Source organism: Delphinapterus leucas, chromosome 4 (genome assembly GCF_059928025.1).
Source record: "Delphinapterus leucas isolate spDelLeu-1000000601 "Yukka" chromosome 4, BTC_Dleu_Yukka2, whole genome shotgun sequence".
NCBI lineage: Eukaryota > Metazoa > Chordata > Mammalia > Artiodactyla > Monodontidae > Delphinapterus > Delphinapterus leucas.
Window position 1 is genome coordinate 147,335,785 of NC_143132.1, and position 19,960 is coordinate 147,355,744.

At 45.6% G+C, this 19,960-nt stretch overlaps 1 protein-coding gene across 3 annotated transcripts in view; it reads left to right on the forward strand.

Moving 5' to 3' along the window:
- UBE2E1 (ubiquitin conjugating enzyme E2 E1) overlaps positions 1 to 18,600 on the forward strand; it is a 75,950-nt gene extending 57,350 nt beyond the window's left edge. For all 3 annotated transcript variants that reach the window (XM_089911207.1, XM_022554652.3, XM_089911206.1), the window contains 3 exons: positions 14,746 to 14,878; positions 16,627 to 16,774; positions 17,815 to 18,600. In XM_089911207.1, the coding sequence (XP_089767333.1) occupies positions 14,746 to 14,878; positions 16,627 to 16,774; positions 17,815 to 17,912 (379 nt within the window). In that variant the 3' untranslated portion in view covers positions 17,913 to 18,600. The remainder of the gene's footprint in view (positions 1 to 14,745; positions 14,879 to 16,626; positions 16,775 to 17,814) is intronic.
- The last annotated feature ends 1,360 nt before the right edge of the window (positions 18,601 to 19,960 follow it).

The window sequence follows — 19,960 nt, forward strand, 5'->3', positions numbered from 1 at the left end:
TTTATTTGCCTTCTTGCTTCCAGACTTCTGTTGGCCCCATCTTTGTAGGTTTTTGCCTTTTTAGGAAATCCCTTTCCGGTTCTGTGGGTGGTGCTTGAAGAAGGAATAAATGTTGGTACATGTGTGCAGTCTGCCATCTTGATGCTTCTGAGACAGCCTTTTCCCTCCTCTGCTCCGGCACTTAAATTAGGTTTGGGTTGGTTTTTTTTTTTTTTCTCTTCCATAAAAGAAGGGAAAAATGAGAAATTAAAAATTTCCCACTTCAGGGGCTTCCCTGGTGGCGCAGTGGTTGAGAGTCCGCCTGCCGATACAGGGGACGTGGGTTCGTGCCCCGGGCCGGGAAGATCCCACATGCCGCGGAGCGGCTGGGCCCGTGAGCCATGGCCGCTGAGCCTGCGTGTCCGGAGCCTGTGCTCCGCAACGGGAGAGGCCACAGCAGTGAGAGGCCCGCGTACAGCAAAAAAAAAAAAAAAAAAAAAAAAATCCCCCACTTCGTATTTCATATTTGTCTATTCTTTAATCTTATTTTCCAGTCATGTATGTGGGCTCTTAGCACGCATTATGTGCCCCTGAGCGAAACTCCTCACCTTGGGCTTGGAGCAATTGCCGCCTCTTCTCTTAATCAGAATTTGTCTTGCCTTTTGGCCTTTTCTGTAAAACTTATCCTGAATAGATAGGCACATCCTTCAGCAGTTAGTTCTCTGAGCGTATGTCTCACGTAAAATTGGAAATCACTAGCTGACAGTTTTGGTAGGGCCCTTTTCTGTGGGGAGAATGCTCTTTGGTATTAAATGATTAGAATCGTTTTAGGAGGCAACTGACACTAACATGAGGGAGCGCATATGCGCGCCACATGTGTTCATTTACGGGCCAGAGTGTTGGCTGGCCAGTGGCCCCTGGTGAAAGTCCTGTGCACCTGCTTACCAGTCCCAGTACTGGCTGTGTGAGACTTGGGCAGCCGTGAAATGCCACACGTGAACGCTACACCTGGGCGTCTTTAGCAGCTGCCGCGGTACCTGACTCGATGAAAGCTTTTCTCTCTACTGCTCAACCAGAAGGCGTGTGTAGCTAGCAGGACAGAGATTTGGCTGTGACGTTTCGCAGTGGGAAAGAAACCAGACCCTCCCCTCCAAGTCCAGCCTTGTATTTTTGAGATACAGGGCATAGCCTCGCTCATTCAGTCTCTCAGCCCTTTGCAAACATAAACAGCCTTCTTCCACTTCTGTCCTGGCCAGCTGGGGCTGAGCAAGAAGCCAGTGACTCTCCAAATGCAGTACATAGCTGTGCTCACATCCTGACCCTGTGATTTCCTGGTGGTTCTGAGTTGCAATGGAGACGGAACAAGGAGGCTGCAGGGGCCCAGGCTTCACAGAGCACTGAGCAGGGGTGGTGGGTGGTGGTGTATCCTCAGGCGGGGGTTGACCTGCCTCTCAGCGCAAGTCAGTTCGGTGATGGCCGGCCCTCCTGGTGCCGTGTGAGCTGGAGTGGAGTGGATCGGAGCTCCGGCGCTGTGTCTGGGACCAGACGAACTTCTCAGCTGCGGAAGTAGGTGTCATGTTCTATACCTGCTTTTTAGCTTTTGTCTTCGCCTGAAGAATTGCGTTTATTTCTTTTTTCTCTTTGCAATTTAGGAGCATAACATTTGGACTGTTATTCAATTGAACTGATTCTTGTTTCCCAAAACCATCTTTGGTTTTCATTAAGCGGGGGGTTCTCATCATTTTTGGAGTTGTCACGTCATCAGCAAAATCCCCTCTCTCCACACTAAGTAGGTACTGTGTGGTGTGTATGTATTTCCAGTTAATTCATTTCTACAAATGAAGTGAATCAATTTTTGCTTTAAGAAATTTTAATAACACCTCTTAGCAGATCACAGGATTTTCTTGTTCCTGTTTAATTCCAGCCTCCATCCAAATGAGAAAGAGAAATAAAATAATAAGGTAGGAGAGGCAGACTAGTAAATGTGATTAAATGAAATTGGTGGTGAGTCTGAAGACAGATGATTTTATCAGAAGCTCCGTGGGTGTAGTGGAAAGAATATCAATGTAGGAAAGCCTGGATTGCATTGGCCAGAACTGTGACTTTCTAGCTTTAGGACTTTGTACAGGCACATACATCGCTTAACCTCCTGAATCTGTTTCCCCATCTTTAAAATGGGGATAATGCTACCTTTCCTGATACAGAAGGTTTGGGTAAAGACCGAAAACGTCAAAGTTTATGAAAGAATTGTGGAAATGATAATGTTTCTCTGCAAATGTTGGGTGTTTTTCTGCTTTTGATTGATGTTGGTTCTTGGAGTGGAATTTTAAATGTGCATATATTAGGTTAGAACACACCGATACCTAATAAATTCTGGAGAATTGAATTCAAACATTATTTTGCTTATTATACTTGGATAAATTTCTGCCTGCTTTATTGAGGAGTACTTTGCATACAGTTAAATCCACCCACTTCAGAGTCTTTCATGTTTTGACTCTTTAGGTACACTGAGTACTTAGATAGATATTTAGGTAAATTGAACAGATCATCTTAGCTAACAGTTGGTATGTGGTAATGTGTATGCCGAGTGGTCTGTCAGATCCCCCTGCCTTGATCTGAAAAGTGTTTGCTTCCTGCTGTTGGTGTGTACGTGAGCTGCTTTGGTTTACACTGCTGGGGGGTTTGTAATCTCTCGCTGAACTAGTCTCTCAGCTCCTGGTTGGGGGCGCGGTGCAGAGGAGAGGCTAAGAGGGAGCCCCTGAGTTGAAGGGAGGAGGGAGGAGGACAGGCTGGCGGCGCCCGTCGGTCTCCAAGCTAAAGGTCAGGGGAAGCCTCTGTCATAGGGCTGTAAGTTGGAGGCAGGAGCGCTCACAGTCATTTCCTCTGAAAAGACTATTTTACATATTCACCCGAAGGTGCAGTAAGTCAGTGGGTCCCTGTGGAAAATGTCCTTGGGCTCTGAAGAGCAGGAGTGAATTCGTCTGAAGTCTCCTCTCTACGACTGTTCTAAACCACAGGCTTTGAAAACTGGGCCTCAGTAGCCCAGATGGAGGACCCCCATCCCCTAAACCCTTAAAGGGCTCGCTTTCTCCTCAGAAGCCCTGTTTACCCCAGGGTAACCACAGTTAACTTGCCTTCTCTGTTACTTTCTCTGTTACTAGGTGGGTTAGATTCCATTTCTTCTTCTACCCTTTGTAGAACAGTAACACACTGTAATCATGAAAGTTAAAGATGATCGTTTTTAAAAATCCCAGTAATTTAGATCTGCTTAAAGGAGACAGTAAATCCGCCGCCTCTCATCCTGCAGGCGTAATCACTACTAACAGTCTGGTTGTGTGGTGTGTCCTATAAAAAATGAGACTGCGTTACATACTCTTAGGGAACCTGCTTTTTCAGTTACGTGCGTTATGGATTTCTTTAAACCCTGTTCAGGACGCATACTTCATCTCATTTAAGAGCTGTAGAGTGTACCATTATATGCTTTACCACGATTTATTTAACCTATCTTCTAGTGATAATTCAGCTCGTTCCAAATTTTTTTTTATCATACATAAGGTTCTTATAAATATCCTAATACTGTAGCCATGTGCACATGTCCAGTTATTTCCTCAGGTTAAGTTCTGAGAAGCAGAATCTCTGCGTCAAAGGGTATACTGGATTTATATTTGAATATCTTGTACCTAATCACAGTCTAAAAGAGCTACTAACTTAACTGTCCCACAAACAGTGGAAGTGAGCGCCTGTTTCCTCATAAGTTAACACAAAAGGTTTTCAGTGTTTTAAATTTTTGCCAGTCCTTAGAGGTAAAATGTGTCTCATGTTTAATTTGCATTTCTTTGAGTCTAAGCAAGATTGACAGTTTGTTTATTGGCCATATGGGTTTCTTTTGAGAAATGCCTGTGTACTTTCATCCATTGCTGTTAGTATGTTCAACGTTTTCCCAAAGTCAGGATATTAACCCTCGATCACGTACCCCAGCCTTTGATAAACTGTTGATGACATCTTTCTCTTAAGGGTCTTCGGTTTTTGTGTAGTCACATACGTTCATCTTTCCCTGTGTGTGTGTGTAACTTCATTGGTGTCTCAGCCTTGGTTCCCGCAGAAGGAGACTCTTGAGATGAGAATTCGAGCACAAGTAGTTTTTGTAGTGTAAGGAACAAAGGTAGAGGTGGGGAGTGAGACGGAAGGAAAGACTGCCCGTGAAGGACGGACGCCTACTTGCCAGCTCCCACCGTGCGAGGTGCCGAAGGGGACACTGGAGAACTGTCCCAGCCAGCACTCCGCCGATGGCTGAGGATGCTCTTGAGAAGTGTTCGGTAGTTTATTCCTGCCTTACGAGAACATCGCAAACTAAACGCTGTGAAACAGCTACCAGCATGTGTGTCTGCAGGCTTCCTGACGGCTGTCGGCCGGGCTGCGGAGGCTCGGGCCTGAGGGCAGGGACGCCGAGCCTTCCCAGGCCTCCCGCGCTTGCTGCGGTTTGTCCGCAGCGTCCCAGTGTTCAGGTGCCCGGTAGTTCAGGTTTTCCTAGGTGCACAGAGAGAGTGCCAGACAGCTGCGGCGGAGGGGGGGTCTCACCACCAAAAGAAAGGACCCAGCTTGGGGAGTCTCGCTGTGCCACTTAGCTGTCACTCTGGCCGGCCCTATTCAGAGGGAGGGGAATTGGACTCCGCCGCTGGGAGCGGTGTCAGAGGATGGGTGGATTGTGTTGTACAAGTGCCACAGGTTGTTACTTAGCTGCACTTCCTGCCTGCTGGCCCCGACCGAGCAGCTTTTAGGCACCAAGTCGCAGACGGGCAGCTGGGAGTGGACCGGAGCCGGAACGGCGAGGCAGGAGGCTGTGCGTGAGACGCTGGCGGCCTCTGTGCAGGGCGGCAGGTTGAGAGGTCCCCAGCCCCACATAGCAGACTCCTCGCTCACATTGCTTTCTAGGTCCTGTTGAAAGCTCTTAGGGTGTTTTCTGTTTTGTTTTGTTTTTTAAATATCTGATGGGAGTAAGAGTCAAACACTTATTTTAGTGGTTAGCCAATTGTGCTAATATTATTTTAAAATAATCTACCCAACAGTTCTCAGACTTTTTAAAAAGTTTCAGGACCCCGTTACGTTCTTAAAAAATTATTACGAATAGCAACAAAGCTCTTGTTTATGTGGTTAATAATTATGGATTTTTGCTGCATTCAAAATTATAGCTGAAACATTAAAAATATTAATAGTTCATTTAAAAATCATAAAAGACAGGTTCACATATAACTCTATTTTCCAAATCTAAAAAAACCTAGAAGAGTGACAGTGTTTTATATATTTGCAAATTGCTTTAATGTCTGACTTGAGAAAACAGCTGGATTACCCTATCTGCTTCTGCATTCAGACTGTCCCCATATCACCCCTCGTGTAGTCTCAGGAAAACTTCACGGTGCAAATGGGGGAGATAGAGAGGGAAAAAAGGCCAATCACGTGTTAGAATTAGGAAAGTAGTCGTGCTCTGTGGGCCTGTTGAAGGGGTCTCGGGGAAACTGCCGATCTAGTCTTTTTGCCTGATGATGTCAACGCCAGCTTGAGCTGAAGGCGTTTTTTACCCTCCAAACCCACCTGGGTTCTGTGCTGAGGGAAGAGGTAGGGGCTGGACCTAGGATGGGGAACACCTGCTTGGGGTGTTGTACTCAGAGTCCCGGAAAGAGGGTGCAGGTTGAGGATGGAGACCCAGCGGCAAGATTGCTAGAAGTAGGAGACCGCGGGGGAGTCTGCTCCAAACTGATGGGCCAGTGCAGGAATGTGGTCTGAGATCCCCTCATACGTTGATTAACCATGTAACCTCCAAAGTGGAACACTTTAAAGGACAGTAAAAATTTTAAATTATTATTAAATAAAAGCTGTATCAGACAATAAAATAATTATATAATTCACACCACGTAATAAGCGACCCCCAAAAATCCCCTGCAGCAGGATGGTTCAGGCAAGTCTGTCTCTGGTGGACGGCGAGCCTCGTTTCGTGAGCACTTCCACTTAACGTCACTGCCCACGTTTCCCACTGTGAGGCCGTCCCCTGCTTGCCCGCCTGCAGTCGGAGGTGGGCAGCAGCTGCCGCGTGGAGCCTGCACAGAAGGTGATGGGAGTGAGTGGATAGGAAACCTTTATGAGAGAGCTCTGTAGCCAAAGATGTGTTCCAGAACCTTTTCTTGGAATTGAGTGGAACCTGGTAAGTTCTTTGTTGAGAATTTTGGTGTCCTTTAAATAGCTCTTCCTTGTGGCACTATTGCTTTTGAGCATCGGCGCTAAGGTGTGGAGGGTCCAGGTGTTAACAAGTGTGCCTTATCCCCCCAGAAGTCTAAATGAGAGGCTCTCTTTCCCCCCAACTGCCTCTCATTTACCCGCGATAGAGTCACCATCCCGACAGGTGAGCTGGCTGTGCTTAGTAGACCCTGTGGACTGATGAATGTAAGAGCCAGACTAATATAACTGCTTTCTGTTTACAGTCGCCCCTTGAACAACGCAGTGGTTGGGGGGGTCCCAAGTATAACGTTCGACTCCCCCCAGAACTCAACTACTCATAGCCTGCTGGTGACCGGAAGCCTTACCAATAACATCGACATCGATCAACACATATTTTGTATGTTGTATGTGTATATACATTTATTTTATGCCTTCGTGACATACCTAATTTGTCCTTAATTTTTTCGCTATTTCTAGGCTATGCAGTTCGGCTGCGAGTTTTTTTGAAATTGTCGCAGATCCCCCCAGATTTTTTTAATATATTGATTGAAAAAAATACACACATAAGTGGACCCTCACAGTTAAAGCTCGTGTTGTTCGATGGTCAGCGGTACTCAGCAGTTTTACGTCAGTATATGCTGAGGTAAGCAGTGCACCTGAAAACTCAGGACTCAGCCACGTGACTCTACGGCTTCTTTTAGTGGCAATAGAGGAGTAAGAGCCTTAGAACTTGACCTGCTCTGACCATTTCTCTTACCTCTCTGGGGAAAAAAAACAAATTAGAATTGTTCTAAGTCAGGCTTGTGTGGCTCCTGCAGAAAAGAGCTCTAGGCTGATCCACTTTAATCCTGAATAGCACCTGTTTAACGTGGTATAGGAACACGGCTTGTGAGACACGGGGCGTGCTGATCTTTCAATTCTCTGCACTCTTTCCTGTGTCGCTCTCCCCGCCTCCCCAGTCTGATGTTGTAGTCCCTTGACTTGGGACGAGTTTATCATTTCACTTGCTCGCTACCTACCCCGCACTCTATACCCAAGAGTTCAGAAGTTAAAGCACGATTCTTGGCTCAGTTAACTAAAAACTCTCATTACTCAGCCGTCCCCCGTTGGGAGTAAGGAACCCCTGAGGGCCATGGTTTTTTAGGTCTGCAGTTCTTTCACTATCCCTAAGGGGGGTCTCTTTCAAATTATCTTGAAACTAGTTTTAACTAATTTTCTTTTAAAAATTGTGTCTTTACGTGCATCTGATTTTTTTTTCAATATTGGAGTGTGAATTTCCAGAAGGACCTGTGGCTTTTTTCTAAAGCAGTTGTGGAAGATAAAACTATAATTGAATGGCTAGCGGGGCAGGATTGAGCTTTCGTGGTGTTTTGTTATTTCACAACGTTGTCATATAACCCTAAACAGTGGTACGTATTTTGACCAGCTAATTAAACACTGTTAACCACTATCAGGCCTACAGACCTGTAGTATGTGTGGGAAATTACTAATCTCTAGAGACTTACAATCTGATGTAAGAGAGGTCGTGCACCCACATAGCTGTAGCAGTCTGTGTAAATCATCCACAGACAAATCTGTTCTCTTGTGAGAACAGGACTTCGGGGGGCTTTGTGGGAAGGCTTCCTGGGGGACATGGATCGTGTTGTTTTCGATCCTGAGTTTGAGTTCGTTTCCCTCCCATATGTAGGAAAATGTACCCCCTATTTGGACCCACTCTCTTCCAGAGTAACTGCCTAGACACACAGGGATACCACTGATGTGAGTTCTTACCCACGTGGGCACCAGCTTTTCTGGGGAGTACTTTAGGTTGGCCCTTGGCCTAGAAGTTCTTTATGAGGGACAGTAGCCAGAACGGTGTGTGCGAAGCAGCCCTGCCTTGTCCTCGTGTGAGGAGGCCTCTCAGAGCTACCAGGAAGGATGCACAGGGGAGTGCCCCAATTCTTCATAGCGCTGCCCAGGCCGCGTCACTAGCCTGCTGGTCACTTGAGTGAGATCTGCTGATCTTTCACGTTCCTTCTGCCACTCACTTCTAGGTTACGTGGTTACTGTTTTACGAAGGGATGCCCAGGACAACACAGTTTTTGGTTTTGCTTTTATAAAATTCCTCTGGGTGTGTGAAGCAGATCTCACGGAGAAGGCGGCTTTCATTCCCTAGAGCGTCTGTCTGTTGAGAGGTAGTTGTGGGAGATGAGGATTCCCTCTGGTAAATTGATAAAATAGATTCATGCTATTTTATCGTATTCTTCTTGAATTTCTTAGGAAAAGGAGAGCAAATTAAGAATGGATTTTGAGTAGTATGCTTTGTTGTAGGGAGCGTAGATTGGATTGTGGATCTCTTCCTATAAGCATTTTCTAAGTTCTGTGTGTATGGTATTGATTTTACAGTCTTAACAGAGCAAGGCATCACCAGGGCTAATACTTGTTTCTTACTGCAGAGAATTACAGACAGACAAGGAGAGAGCTAGATAATACAAATAAATGGTCATCTGAGTCTAGAAGATTGGAAAGGAGAGTTGCTGTTCATTGCCACTTAGTTTCTCCATAGCTGGCTTCTCAAGCTTTAATGCGGTTAGGCATCATTTGGAGTCTTTGTTAAAATGCAAATTCTGATGCCTTAGGTCTGGGGTGGAGTCTGAGAGTCTGCATTTCTAACAAACACCCAGGGGATGCTGGTGTTGCTTTATTCAGGGACCACATTTTGAGTAGCAAGGGTCTATAGAACACTAGAACACGTGCAAATCTAACTTTTTTGGTTTTGTTTTGTTTTGGCCGAGCTGCGCCTGCCTTTGCCTTTGGGGATCTCAGTTCCCCCGACCAGGGATGGAACCTGGGCCACGGCAGTGAAAGCGCCGAATCCTAACCACCAGGGAAGTCCCGCAAACCTAACTTAAAATAATGACAGCCATATATGTGGAATGTTTTTTCTGTACCAGGCACTGAGCAGTGGGACAGAGACCAGAGGGTGGGCACTGGAGTCTGACAGTAGGGGTTCAAGCTGAAGCTCTTCTCTTTCCTATCTGACTTTGGGCACATTTTCTCTAAGGCAGGATTCTCAGCCTTGGCGCTGTTGACCTTTTGGCCAAGAGAATTCTCTATTGCGGGGGCTCTCCGGGGCATCGTAGTATGTTGAGCAGCACCTAGCATCTACCCACAAGGTGCCAGTAGCGCCCCCCGCGCCCCATCCTGTTGTGACATCCAAAACTGCCTCGGAGGCAGCATCACCCCCCCCCCCCCCGCCGCCCGCCCGCCGTGGGGAACCACTGCTCTAAGGCTGCTGTTGAAATGGGGGAATTGGGGGATTTTGTGACGTGCGTGATGCACTTTACATAAGCAGCTAGTTTTGCTTTATCATGTCGCTCCTACAGAGAAGAGGAGGAAAGACACGTGGACTAGCCAGTCCACAGTCTCTGCCGCATCCCGTTTCCTGGGGACTATCGTTGGATACTCCAAGTGCCAGTTCTTTATTTTTATGAAACGTTACTCACTGTACTGCGGGATAATAGCAGGGATTCCTTGGGATGTTTAGGTGGGAAGAACCGAGCTGGTAACCAGCTGGTCCTGAGCCCCTCCCCTTTCTCGGGGTGCGCCGGCACACGCTCCCGGCCTGCTGCTGCCGTCCACACGGTCGCCTGCGGCGTGTTTCTTATCTTTCTGTCTCCGGACCTCTCATCCCTCACTTTTTTCTGGGGTGTGAGACTAGATAACTAAGTCGTCTTTCAGGATTATGCCTAAAAGAACATCTGAGTTAGGGTTTTCTATGTTTGTAAGCAAGGGTCATCTCTCCCAATAACAATTAAAAAATTGATCAGGTAGAAATACCATTTCTTAAAATCGATTATAATTTTTGCCTTGCTTTCAGGATATTCTTTATAAGAAATCGGTGATACCTTTTGAAAACTGAAGTGCAACTTTGGTTTCTAACTGTTGAAATGGAAGCTAAGTCTTTAATAAACTAATACTGAGGATGGGAATGGGGGAGGATGGAGAAAAGCATGATTTTAAGACAAAACAAAACGAAGCTTAAACGTTGGCTTGTGCAGTTTTCTTGGAGAAGTCGGTCCAGAGGGCACATTTAGATGCCAGTAGTTAGACTGCTCTAATGACAGTTTTTAAGAGTTGGTTTTATTAATTTCTTTGGATGATACCTTAAATGACTTGTTAATTACTTTTTATACTGTTCAGATTCTATTTAGGACCATATGTGCTAAGCGTTAGTTACACCCGTCAGCAGCTCTGTGCTTCGTGTAGCTCCCCAGAGAGTATCTGGGAGACAGGAGAGCTGCAGCGTTTAGCGGCCCTTCCCAGCGCTCACTGCCGGGGAGGCCCTCGAAGGCCGGAGGCCTGGACCACGGTGAGTGCCTGCCAGCCGGCGGACTTCATACGACCCCCGCTCCCACTGTTGATGGGTCCGTAGGGCATCAGAAACCACTACAGAAATAAGAAAATACTGTGTCAAAAGTAGAAGTTACTATCATTTTTCTTAAAATGTTTACTGCGGCTGTATTTATTTTGACCAGAAGGGAAAAAGCAGAATTAAGGGCACAGACAGTTCTTTCTTTTTGCCTTGTATAAGAGTTCTGTGTGTCACACTTTTTTTTTTTCCCTTGGCTGTTCCGCGACCAGGGATTGAACCCCGACCCTCGGCAGTGAAAGCGCGGAGTCCTAAGCCACTGGACCACCAGGGGATTCTTTTGAACAGTGTTTGTGTTGCAGATAAATGTTATGTCCCTGTTTAACAGAATCTGGAAGGTAAAGGCACGGGCTCCTTTTCCCTTCTCAGTCTCAGCTGCCTGCAGAGATTCCAATCACAGTTGGGTTTCACTGTCTCCAAACAGGGATGTGTATTTTTTGTTGTTGTTCCCATCTTCCCTTAATGTCTTAAATTCAGTCCCCCCATCTCCCAATTCAGAAGTTTCCATCCCTTCTAATCACTTAGACTGATTAGATAATACTTCAACCGGTATTTAAAATTGGAGTTACGTTTCTTATTGTGAAACCAGAAGTATCTTCTGTTACAGGGAGGGGGTTGGAAGGCAGGGGAAGGCATGTGCTGACCTGAGGGGTCCAGCCGGTCACTTTATGGAGGGAGGGGTGGGGTGCTTGGACACACTCCCCCCGGAACAGCCTCACGTAGCTTCTCCCTGACGGTGGCCTTCTGAGAGCCAGGGACTTGTGCCCTCGCCCCCTCCCGTGCCCCCCGCCCCCTGCCATGGGTCTGTCTACCCACCTTCTGGACAAGTAGAGCCCAACTTTTCCAGTGAGAATTGGAAGGAAGGGGAAAAAAAAACCCCAAAAGTTTTGCAGGCCCCATATCATAATTTTCGTTTTATTCTGTGATTAAGAAAATGCATAAGACAAAAAGCTACGTGGATTCATCCAATAACAGCCTCTGAATAGCTGAAGTTTTTATTCAGGCAGCGTTGCTTGGTCTTTCCAGTGGGTTCTCAGACCCCTCACAGTAACTTCCAAGCCTCCTGGTTGAGGACCCACAGGTTAGGGATCTATGCGGTTGAATCTCTTGCAAAGCTTTAGCATTTCAACTACATTGGATATTGTTTCACTCATTACTTTTCTTACTATAACCCACCTTCATTCTCCACTTTTTTGAAGCTTATGTTGTGTACTTGATTCTTGAACTCTCTTTCTCCATACTTTTTTCTGAACTTTCGGGAAGGTTCACAGCCGAACTGAAAGCTGATTGCAGACAAGTAGCGATCCTGATTTGGATTTCTAGCTGTATCACAGGTGACAAGCGTGAAATGTTAAAGCTCGCGTTCTCAGCTGATCGTCCTACTCCCAGTAACCTGTACAAGGGGGTCCCAAATGCAGACCACCTGCTCAGAGGTCCCCAGAGGAGCTTTTTAAATATGTAGATTCTCGGGTTTAAGCTCAGGAGGCCTGGGCTTAAAGGTCAGGAATCTGTAATTTTTAAAGTTCCATAGATTATTTTGATGATGAAATTTCTGTACAGTCATAAAATCTGCTTGTAGTAGCATGTTGTTAGACCTTTGTTCTTCTTTTATCGTTTTTTCTGTACTAAGGGGCCAGCGGAATTGGGCCTCTGCGAACATATCCCCGCCAGGGTTGGACTGACTTTACTGTTACTTTTTTCTGGGTCTCTCAGCGTCACCAGGCTGACTGGGGAAAACAGTATGGCTGCTGATGCGCTAGTGTTCTGGGTGGCCTAGCTTCTGCTCTTGGCCTTGGTTCCTGTCTGTAAGAAGAGGGGTTCACAGTAAATGATAGCCTCCTGCCTTTAAGTCTTAGATGCCGTGAGTTCTTATCCAGTTGGATAAGAGAGAATAGCTTGTCTTTTTATCCGCAGCCTCTGTGTCAGTTCATCTTCATCTGCTCAGTGCACTTTTCAGTTAACTCCAGGCTGGCAGTCAGGTATCATAGCTGCATCAGCCATGGCTTGTGGACTTTCTGTTCAAGCACACATGCTGGATGCAGACATGTAAGCAGGCCAGCAAACTTCAGATGGCCAAGGACCAGTTCTAATCTCAGGCTATGAAGCAGCAGCAATCAGAGTTGCATCCTTTCACTTGGAGGGGTTACTGCATGTTTTTAGAGGGAGAGGGTGGGTTAAGAGCGCTCCCCACCTTGCACCTTCTGAGAACTGTGGTCAGATGTCATGCAGAATCGGAAGTCGGGGAGTCGTCTTTTTTTTTTTTTTTTTAAACTCGAAGATTGGTGTCTGCATATACGTGTGACTTAATATTAGAGACGGTGTTAATTAAACGAGCTCTCTTCCCATATCTGTCCAGTGTAAAACAGGTTTTTAATAGTTGTTGGGAATACCCATCACAAGGATATATTCATGGACCATAGTATTTGAGCCAGTGGGAATAATCAGATAATTGGAAACGGAGGTGACAGCTGCCATTTAACGGGAGATTACTGTGGGCCTGTTGTTCTGCAGAGATAGTCATGCGCGCCCCCCCCCCCCCCATATTATCAGTATTTTAGTTCTCAGAACATTCCTGTGAGGTGGGTGCTCTAAGCTGAGTAACTTGCTCGAGGTCACACAGCCAGCAAGTGCTCAGTGAGTGTCTGAACGATTTCTACCTCTTGACCAGTTTGGGCCCTAACCCTCCCCATTGGCCCCTATCCTTTGTCTGTATCTTCTCCCTCCTTTTTTGCCACAGCATGTTTTCCCCCCGAACCTGTTTTCTTCGGGTTCTCTTTTACAAGCTCATTCCCCCAACCTATGTTGCTGTTGTTTCTCCCACTCCAAACTTCAGGTTGAAAGAAAAAAATCTCTGGTGGGTTTGAGGAAAGTATAGGGCCACAGGTAGGTTTTCTCTTTTCCTTTTTTTCCCCCTCTCCCTTCCTCTTCATCTCCTCTTTCTCTTAGAAGGACCTGAACCCTATCTCTAACCAGTTAGCAGCGGGCATGTTGAAGACAAGCAGTTCTTGTCTTGTGCGTTAGGGAACCTTGGCATCTAGCATCTGCGTTGGGCATGGGCCGTCCGTGAGTGTGTGGGGAGTGGATCCAGTTCACACCATACGTTTGTTGAAAAGAGCCTTGCCTGCTCTGTAGAAATTATGCTGTGTATCCACTGGGATCTACAAGCCTCTCCAAGCGAAGACCTTTTGTTGTTTGGCCAAAACACACTGCTGTCCTCGAAGCGGCTGTTAATAGTTAGGCTTGAGCGTCTCAAGTGAAGCCGTGTCAGCGAAGCCGTCCACGCCGTTACACGTTACCCCGCGCTGCGGGCAGGTCTGTCTGTATCGGCACCGAGACCGTCGCCCAGACTTGCGTCTTCTCTCTCGGTAGCGGAGCTTTACGCTTACTTGTGTGGACAGATGTGTTAGCTAGCCCTCGGAGGTCTTGCTTGTATTTTTGTTTATTAATATGCTTGACTACAGAGCACTCTGTGAGCCGACACAGTGCTGTGGCTATGCGTGAAGAGCGCTGATCTCACAGGTGAGGGTAGCTTAACGTGTAGAGAGAGAACCTGAGTGCGGAATCTAATGTGTGCAGAAGTGAAAACTCAATGACTGGTAACCGGATCCTTTGTCCCCCTCCTGCCCCGCCCAGCACGGTTTCTGCTGTAAAGAGAACTGCAACCTGTTGGACTCCTTTTAGGGTAAGATCATGGAGAAACAAGGACAAGGAGGAAGAGCCCCAGGCAAAGGGTCAGAAAGGAAGCTTTGGTGCTTTAAAATGGTCCTCAAAGATGATGTAGCCGTGAGCAAAACTTTGTCACTAATTTAATGAGTTCTGGTGTGCTGAGAGGCGTTTCTCTTTTTGTAAAGTATCATTTTCTTATGATGTATCAAGGAGAGGGTTTGAGAAGTGAGGGGTTTATTGCTTTTTCACGGTTAAGCGGGCATAGACTGGTTTCAGCGTCCTTTTTTACCATATACTTGACCTAAGGCTTGTTGGAGGCCTGCATCAGAGAGGCCTGTCTGAAAAATACCTGTGTTTTGTGGAGAGAATCCACACACCAAACAAAAAGGAAGGAGAGGCGACCTTTCCCCCTTTGGGGACACACTGTAAACATGGGGATGCCCCGCCATCTACTCACCTTCTGGTGTATTATTTCACAGCGCTGGTCCCAAAGGCGATAACATCTATGAATGGAGATCAACCATCCTAGGGCCTCCAGGGTCCGTGTATGAGGGTGGTGTGTTCTTCCTTGATATCACTTTCACACCAGAATATCCCTTCAAGCCTCCAAAGGTAAGAAATTCCCCCTGATTTATGCTAAAATTTACATACTCCCATGAAAGGTTATTCAGGCTTTTAAAATTGAGTTGTTAATCGCAAAAAAATAGATTTCTGTTATATCTTGACAAATCTCTAAGTACACTTGAACATACAGAAAACACTTCTTTGGGTTGACTTTGCCTCTTTTGGCATTTCTAAGAGTACATGCTTTGTTTTGATGGGGCTTAAAATCCTGCTAATATTTATAGTAACACAGTCAGCAACCTATAAATAATTCCCTATTTCCCACTCAACAGAAAAAGTTTCTGAACAGATAAAAATGGTGTCAGAATATCCACGCACTAAAGCAGTTAGAGAATCTCCTACCAAACAAGCCTTGGATTCCGCTCCTTGTCATCTTTTGGTCTTGTTCAGATCCTGCCCCAAGCTTGCGCTTTCTCGTCTAGGATGGGCAGGGGTTGCTCAGTCACTGTCTCCTGTAACACTCAACACTGTGATTCTCATTCGCCCAGTCGGAAGGAAAACCTCTTCTCGGGGATGGGGTGGACTGCTAGGGAAAAAGGTACAATTGCAGCCCAAGAGGTGACCGCAAGTCTGTCACTTAAAAAAAAAAAAAAAGTGGTAAAGTGATAGGGTTTTTTCACTTTTGAATGAGTCAGTGTATTTCACAAACAAAAAGTAGGAGACCAGACAAAGTAACCCAGGTTCGTGGGGCTGTTGATTCGTCTGCTGCTGTGGTCCTTACCCACTTGTAGCTCCTTACCTGTGGAGATTCCGTTTAAGTGAATTCTCTGATTTAGGTAGGCACGATTATCTGCAAGATCTGATATATAAAGGTCAGAAAAAGCTGAAACGAACTTCATCTTCCAGTATATTTTTCAGCCTTTTAGGTGTGTGATCATTGTTTGCTAAGCACTTTGTCTTTATGTACCCACTGTGTTTGTTTGAATTAGATTCTAAAGCTTGCTTTGAGGCCATGTAGTACTACCAGCTAACACAAGAGGTCAGCAAACAATTAGCTGTTCAAACTTGGAAACGTTTGGAAAATACTTAATACATTAAAACTGCTAAAGATGAATTCAAGAACTATACAGGGAACTATATCCGATCTCCTGGGATAAACCATAATGGAAAAGACTATTTAAAAAAGAACGTGGGGCTTCCCTGGTGGCGCCAGTGGTTGAGAGTCCGCCTGCCGATGCAGAGGACACGGGTTCGTGTCCCGGTCCGGGAAGATCCCACATGCCGCGGAGCGGCTGGGCCCGTGAGCCGTGGCCGCTGAGCCTGCGCGTCCGGAGCCTGTGCTCCGCAACGGGAGAGGCCACAACAGTGAGAGGCCCGCGTACCGCAAAAAAAAAAAAAAAATATATATATATATATATATATATATATATATAACTGAGTCACTCTGCTGTGCAGAGATTAGCACAGCATTGTAAATCAACTATACTTAAATTTTAAAAAAAATATTGAGGTTACCTTGCTTTTTGTTGATGGATATTACTTTTTAAATGAAATTGAAAATCCCTGAGATTGTATCAGTGAACACTTTCTAATCTCAATTTCATGAAATAGTCTCTTACCCTATCTTTTATCAGCAGCCTTAGTTAAACTGTTTTAAAAACAGTTCACTTTTTAAAAAGACCAAATGTCTCTTTCTTTAAAAGTTTTAATTAGGACCATTTAATTGAAGAGGCGATTTAGTAAAAAGTTTCATTGTTTGCTGTTCAGATTTCATTTAACACTGTCTTGTTTTTTAGGTTACATTTCGGACAAGAATCTATCACTGTAATATTAACAGTCAAGGAGTTATTTGCTTGGACATATTGAAAGATAACTGGAGTCCAGCACTAACCATTTCTAAAGTCCTTCTTTCTATCTGCTCACTTCTTACAGACTGTAATCCTGGTAAGGTTAATAATTCTTTACCTTGTTTTATTCCTCCTCACCTGGAAAATGGTTATTTTCCACGTAAACCAAGATTTTCTAAAGATAAAGTTCAGATTTTATTTTTGAACGGGCTTTCGAGGGACAGAAACTCATTGCTTTTCAAAGCAAGTTCTTATCAAGAGTTCAATCTACTAGGTGAAAAATGCAGTGGACTTCACCATTACTTGACGTGTTCTAGCAACAAGGTGTTATAAACTGAAGACTTACAAAAGATTGCCTTAGGTTTTTACATCTTCATTCTCTGCCCTTTACTTTTTTTCCCCTTTTTGCGTGTTTCCCATACAGAAACGGCACGCACACTTGTGAATGTTGAGTCACCCACCCTCTGCCTGCGGGTCTGCTCAGCACCTGCCCACAACTGCTTACTGACGTGGCGTTGTTTCTCTGCTGTACACTTAGTGATTACCAGACTGTGGTTTCGTCTGGGCCTTAATTTCCTCTTATTAAAAACTTTTTTTCTAGATAAAGAAATATAAATTTAATTACTGAAGATTTTATTTAGGTTTCAGAGGAACACTGTACTTAATCGGAAGTACAGGTTTTGACCTGGCAGCTTTGGGTCTTTGCGGGTCAACAGAGTAGAGAGGTAAATAGCGTTCGCTTGCAGTAGCCCTGAGGACTTCACAGCGCTCAGTGTCACAAGTGGTGCCATCGAGCAGGTGGTCCTGTGAACACAGCTGGGTGTTCACTGCAGCCTAGGGCCTTGCGCGTTCCGTGCCCTGACACGCAGGAGCAAAACCCTTCCCGTGGGGGGGGGGGTGGTTGGGGGAGAGATGGAATGAACTAAGGAGACGGGGCCGGACCGCTCTGTCTGGATCAGGATCCCCCTGCATCCATGCTGTTTTTTAAAGGCCAGGAGGAAAAGTATCCCAAATGGTGGAGTGGTTTGATCACAGCTACTCTGTCCATTTCCTCGCAAGCTGTCACTAGCTTATTTGCTGAAACTTAACCATGTTCCCTTTCCCTTCTTCGAAGTAACGTACATTCTTTTCTTCCAGCCGACCCCTTGGTGGGAAGTATTGCCACTCAGTATATGACCAACAGAGCAGAACATGACAGAATGGCCAGACAGTGGACCAAGAGATACGCTACATAAATTGGGTTGTCACAATTCTCTACATTCTTTGTCTGTCACAGAGAGAGCTGCTTATGATTTTGAAGGGGTGGGGGAGGGTGGGCGTTGGTGAAGAGTAGGGTATTTCTATAACAGATATTATTCAGTCTTATTTCCTAAGATTTTGTTGTAACTTAAGGTATCTTGCTACAGTAGACAGAATTGGTAATAGCAACTTTTAAAACCGTCATTAGTTCTGCAGTATGAGCTGAAATGCAGTACAGAGAAGAATAGACGTTTGGGTTCAGTTGCTTGTAGTCTGTAAATCTGAAACAGCTTAATTTGTACAGGTTACACACCTGGCCATTTATGTAAAGTCCTTCCAAGACTACAGTCTTTTGTTTTAAAAAATTGGAATTTGTTTTCCCTTCTTGGAGGGGAACAGTGATACTTAACAGCTTTTAGAGACTGTCATCTCATATATACAATGGACACATGGCTATAAGACACCATAGAGGAAATATGAGTAGTTACGTACTTTATTTTATATGCCAGTCTACTTTCTTGTGAAAAGACAGAGGTTGAATCAGGACTTGTGAAAACCTGTAGTAAAATACCTTAAGCTGTTAACTGTAAGGCGTGGAATAGGAGTTGCTCAGTGGATTGGTTCTATGTTGTGGACTGCCTAAGTCTGCATTTGTTACTGTGCTAATAAACAATATTAAAACCACCGCCTAACGCTGCTGTATTCATTTACTTCCTTTTGCCTTTTTTGTAGTTTCTTTCTTCTTGATAGATCTTTGCTACTCAAACAGCCTAGAGGTAATGCAGACTGTACGCGCTGGTGTTGTCTGCCCAGCACGTGTGTTAGGATTGGTACGTTACTCTGGATTTATCCAACAGCCTTGCAAGATAGGTGCCTTAGGGAAGGTTAGATAATCTAACTCATGATCTTGCAAAGGCAGAGTTCCGCTGTATCTTCGTCGAAGCATTTTCCAACTTGGAAGCGCTGTGGTGGTAAGTGCGTGCGTGAGAAGTGGGCTCTCATGGAGAAGCACCCCCGCCACAGTGGAGGGAGCCTGGCAGGACCTAGGTGCACACACCTGCTCCAGAGAAGCTCGTCCAGGGCCCAGGGCGGAGGTACCTGCACTCTCATGACGCATTTAAAAAGAACACGGTCACTTCGTGTACTGACGGATCTAAGCTGCATTCAGCAGACGAGCAAACTGCAGGATCTATTATATTATTTTTAAAAAACTGTAAAAGTATTTATCCATGTAAAAAAAAAAAAAAGAAAAAACAACAAAAAAAAGCTAGAAGCCCAACACCGGGAGAAAAGGCAGGAAATGACCTGACCATATCTGAGTGACAATTGTTTTACCCAAAGAAACATGATGAGAAATTTTAAATAATTCTAAATCGGCTAGTGCGGTCGCCATGTAAGTAAGTTTTCTATCTATCTTTATATACAGTAGTTCTTGGCTTGCACTCACTGAACTGAGCCAATTGAGTTTTTTTTGTGTGTGGGAGTGGGGGGCCGCACTGGGTCTTCATTGCTGCGCGTGGGCTTTCTCTAGCTGTGCCGAGCGGGGGCTACTCTTCGTTGCGGTGCGCGGGCTTCTCATTGCGGTGGCTTCTCTTGTTGCGGAGCACGGGCTCTAGGCGCGCGGGCTTCAGTAGTTGTGGAACGTGGGCTCAGTACTTGTGGCCCACGGGCTCTAGAGCGCAGGCTCAGTAGCTGTGGCGCACGGGCCTAGTTGCCCCGCGGCATGTGGGATCTTCCCGGCCCAGGGCTCGAACCCGTGTCCCCTGCATTGGCAGGAGGATTCTTAACCACCGCGCCCCCAGGGAGGTCCCACCAAGTGAGTGAGTTTGAATTCACTGAACCGCGCCTTAAATGTATTCAAGATACTGCTATTTACTAGACGTTTTAACATTTCTTTGCTGGACAGCTCATCTCATACTTTATATTGAAAGCTAATAGTGCACTGTTTTCACGGTCAAAACCACTAAGTAGCTTGCTTCCGACTTTACAGTTAGTTAACAGTATTGTCAACTTGCTCAACATAGTCAGCCCCGCTACTCAGATC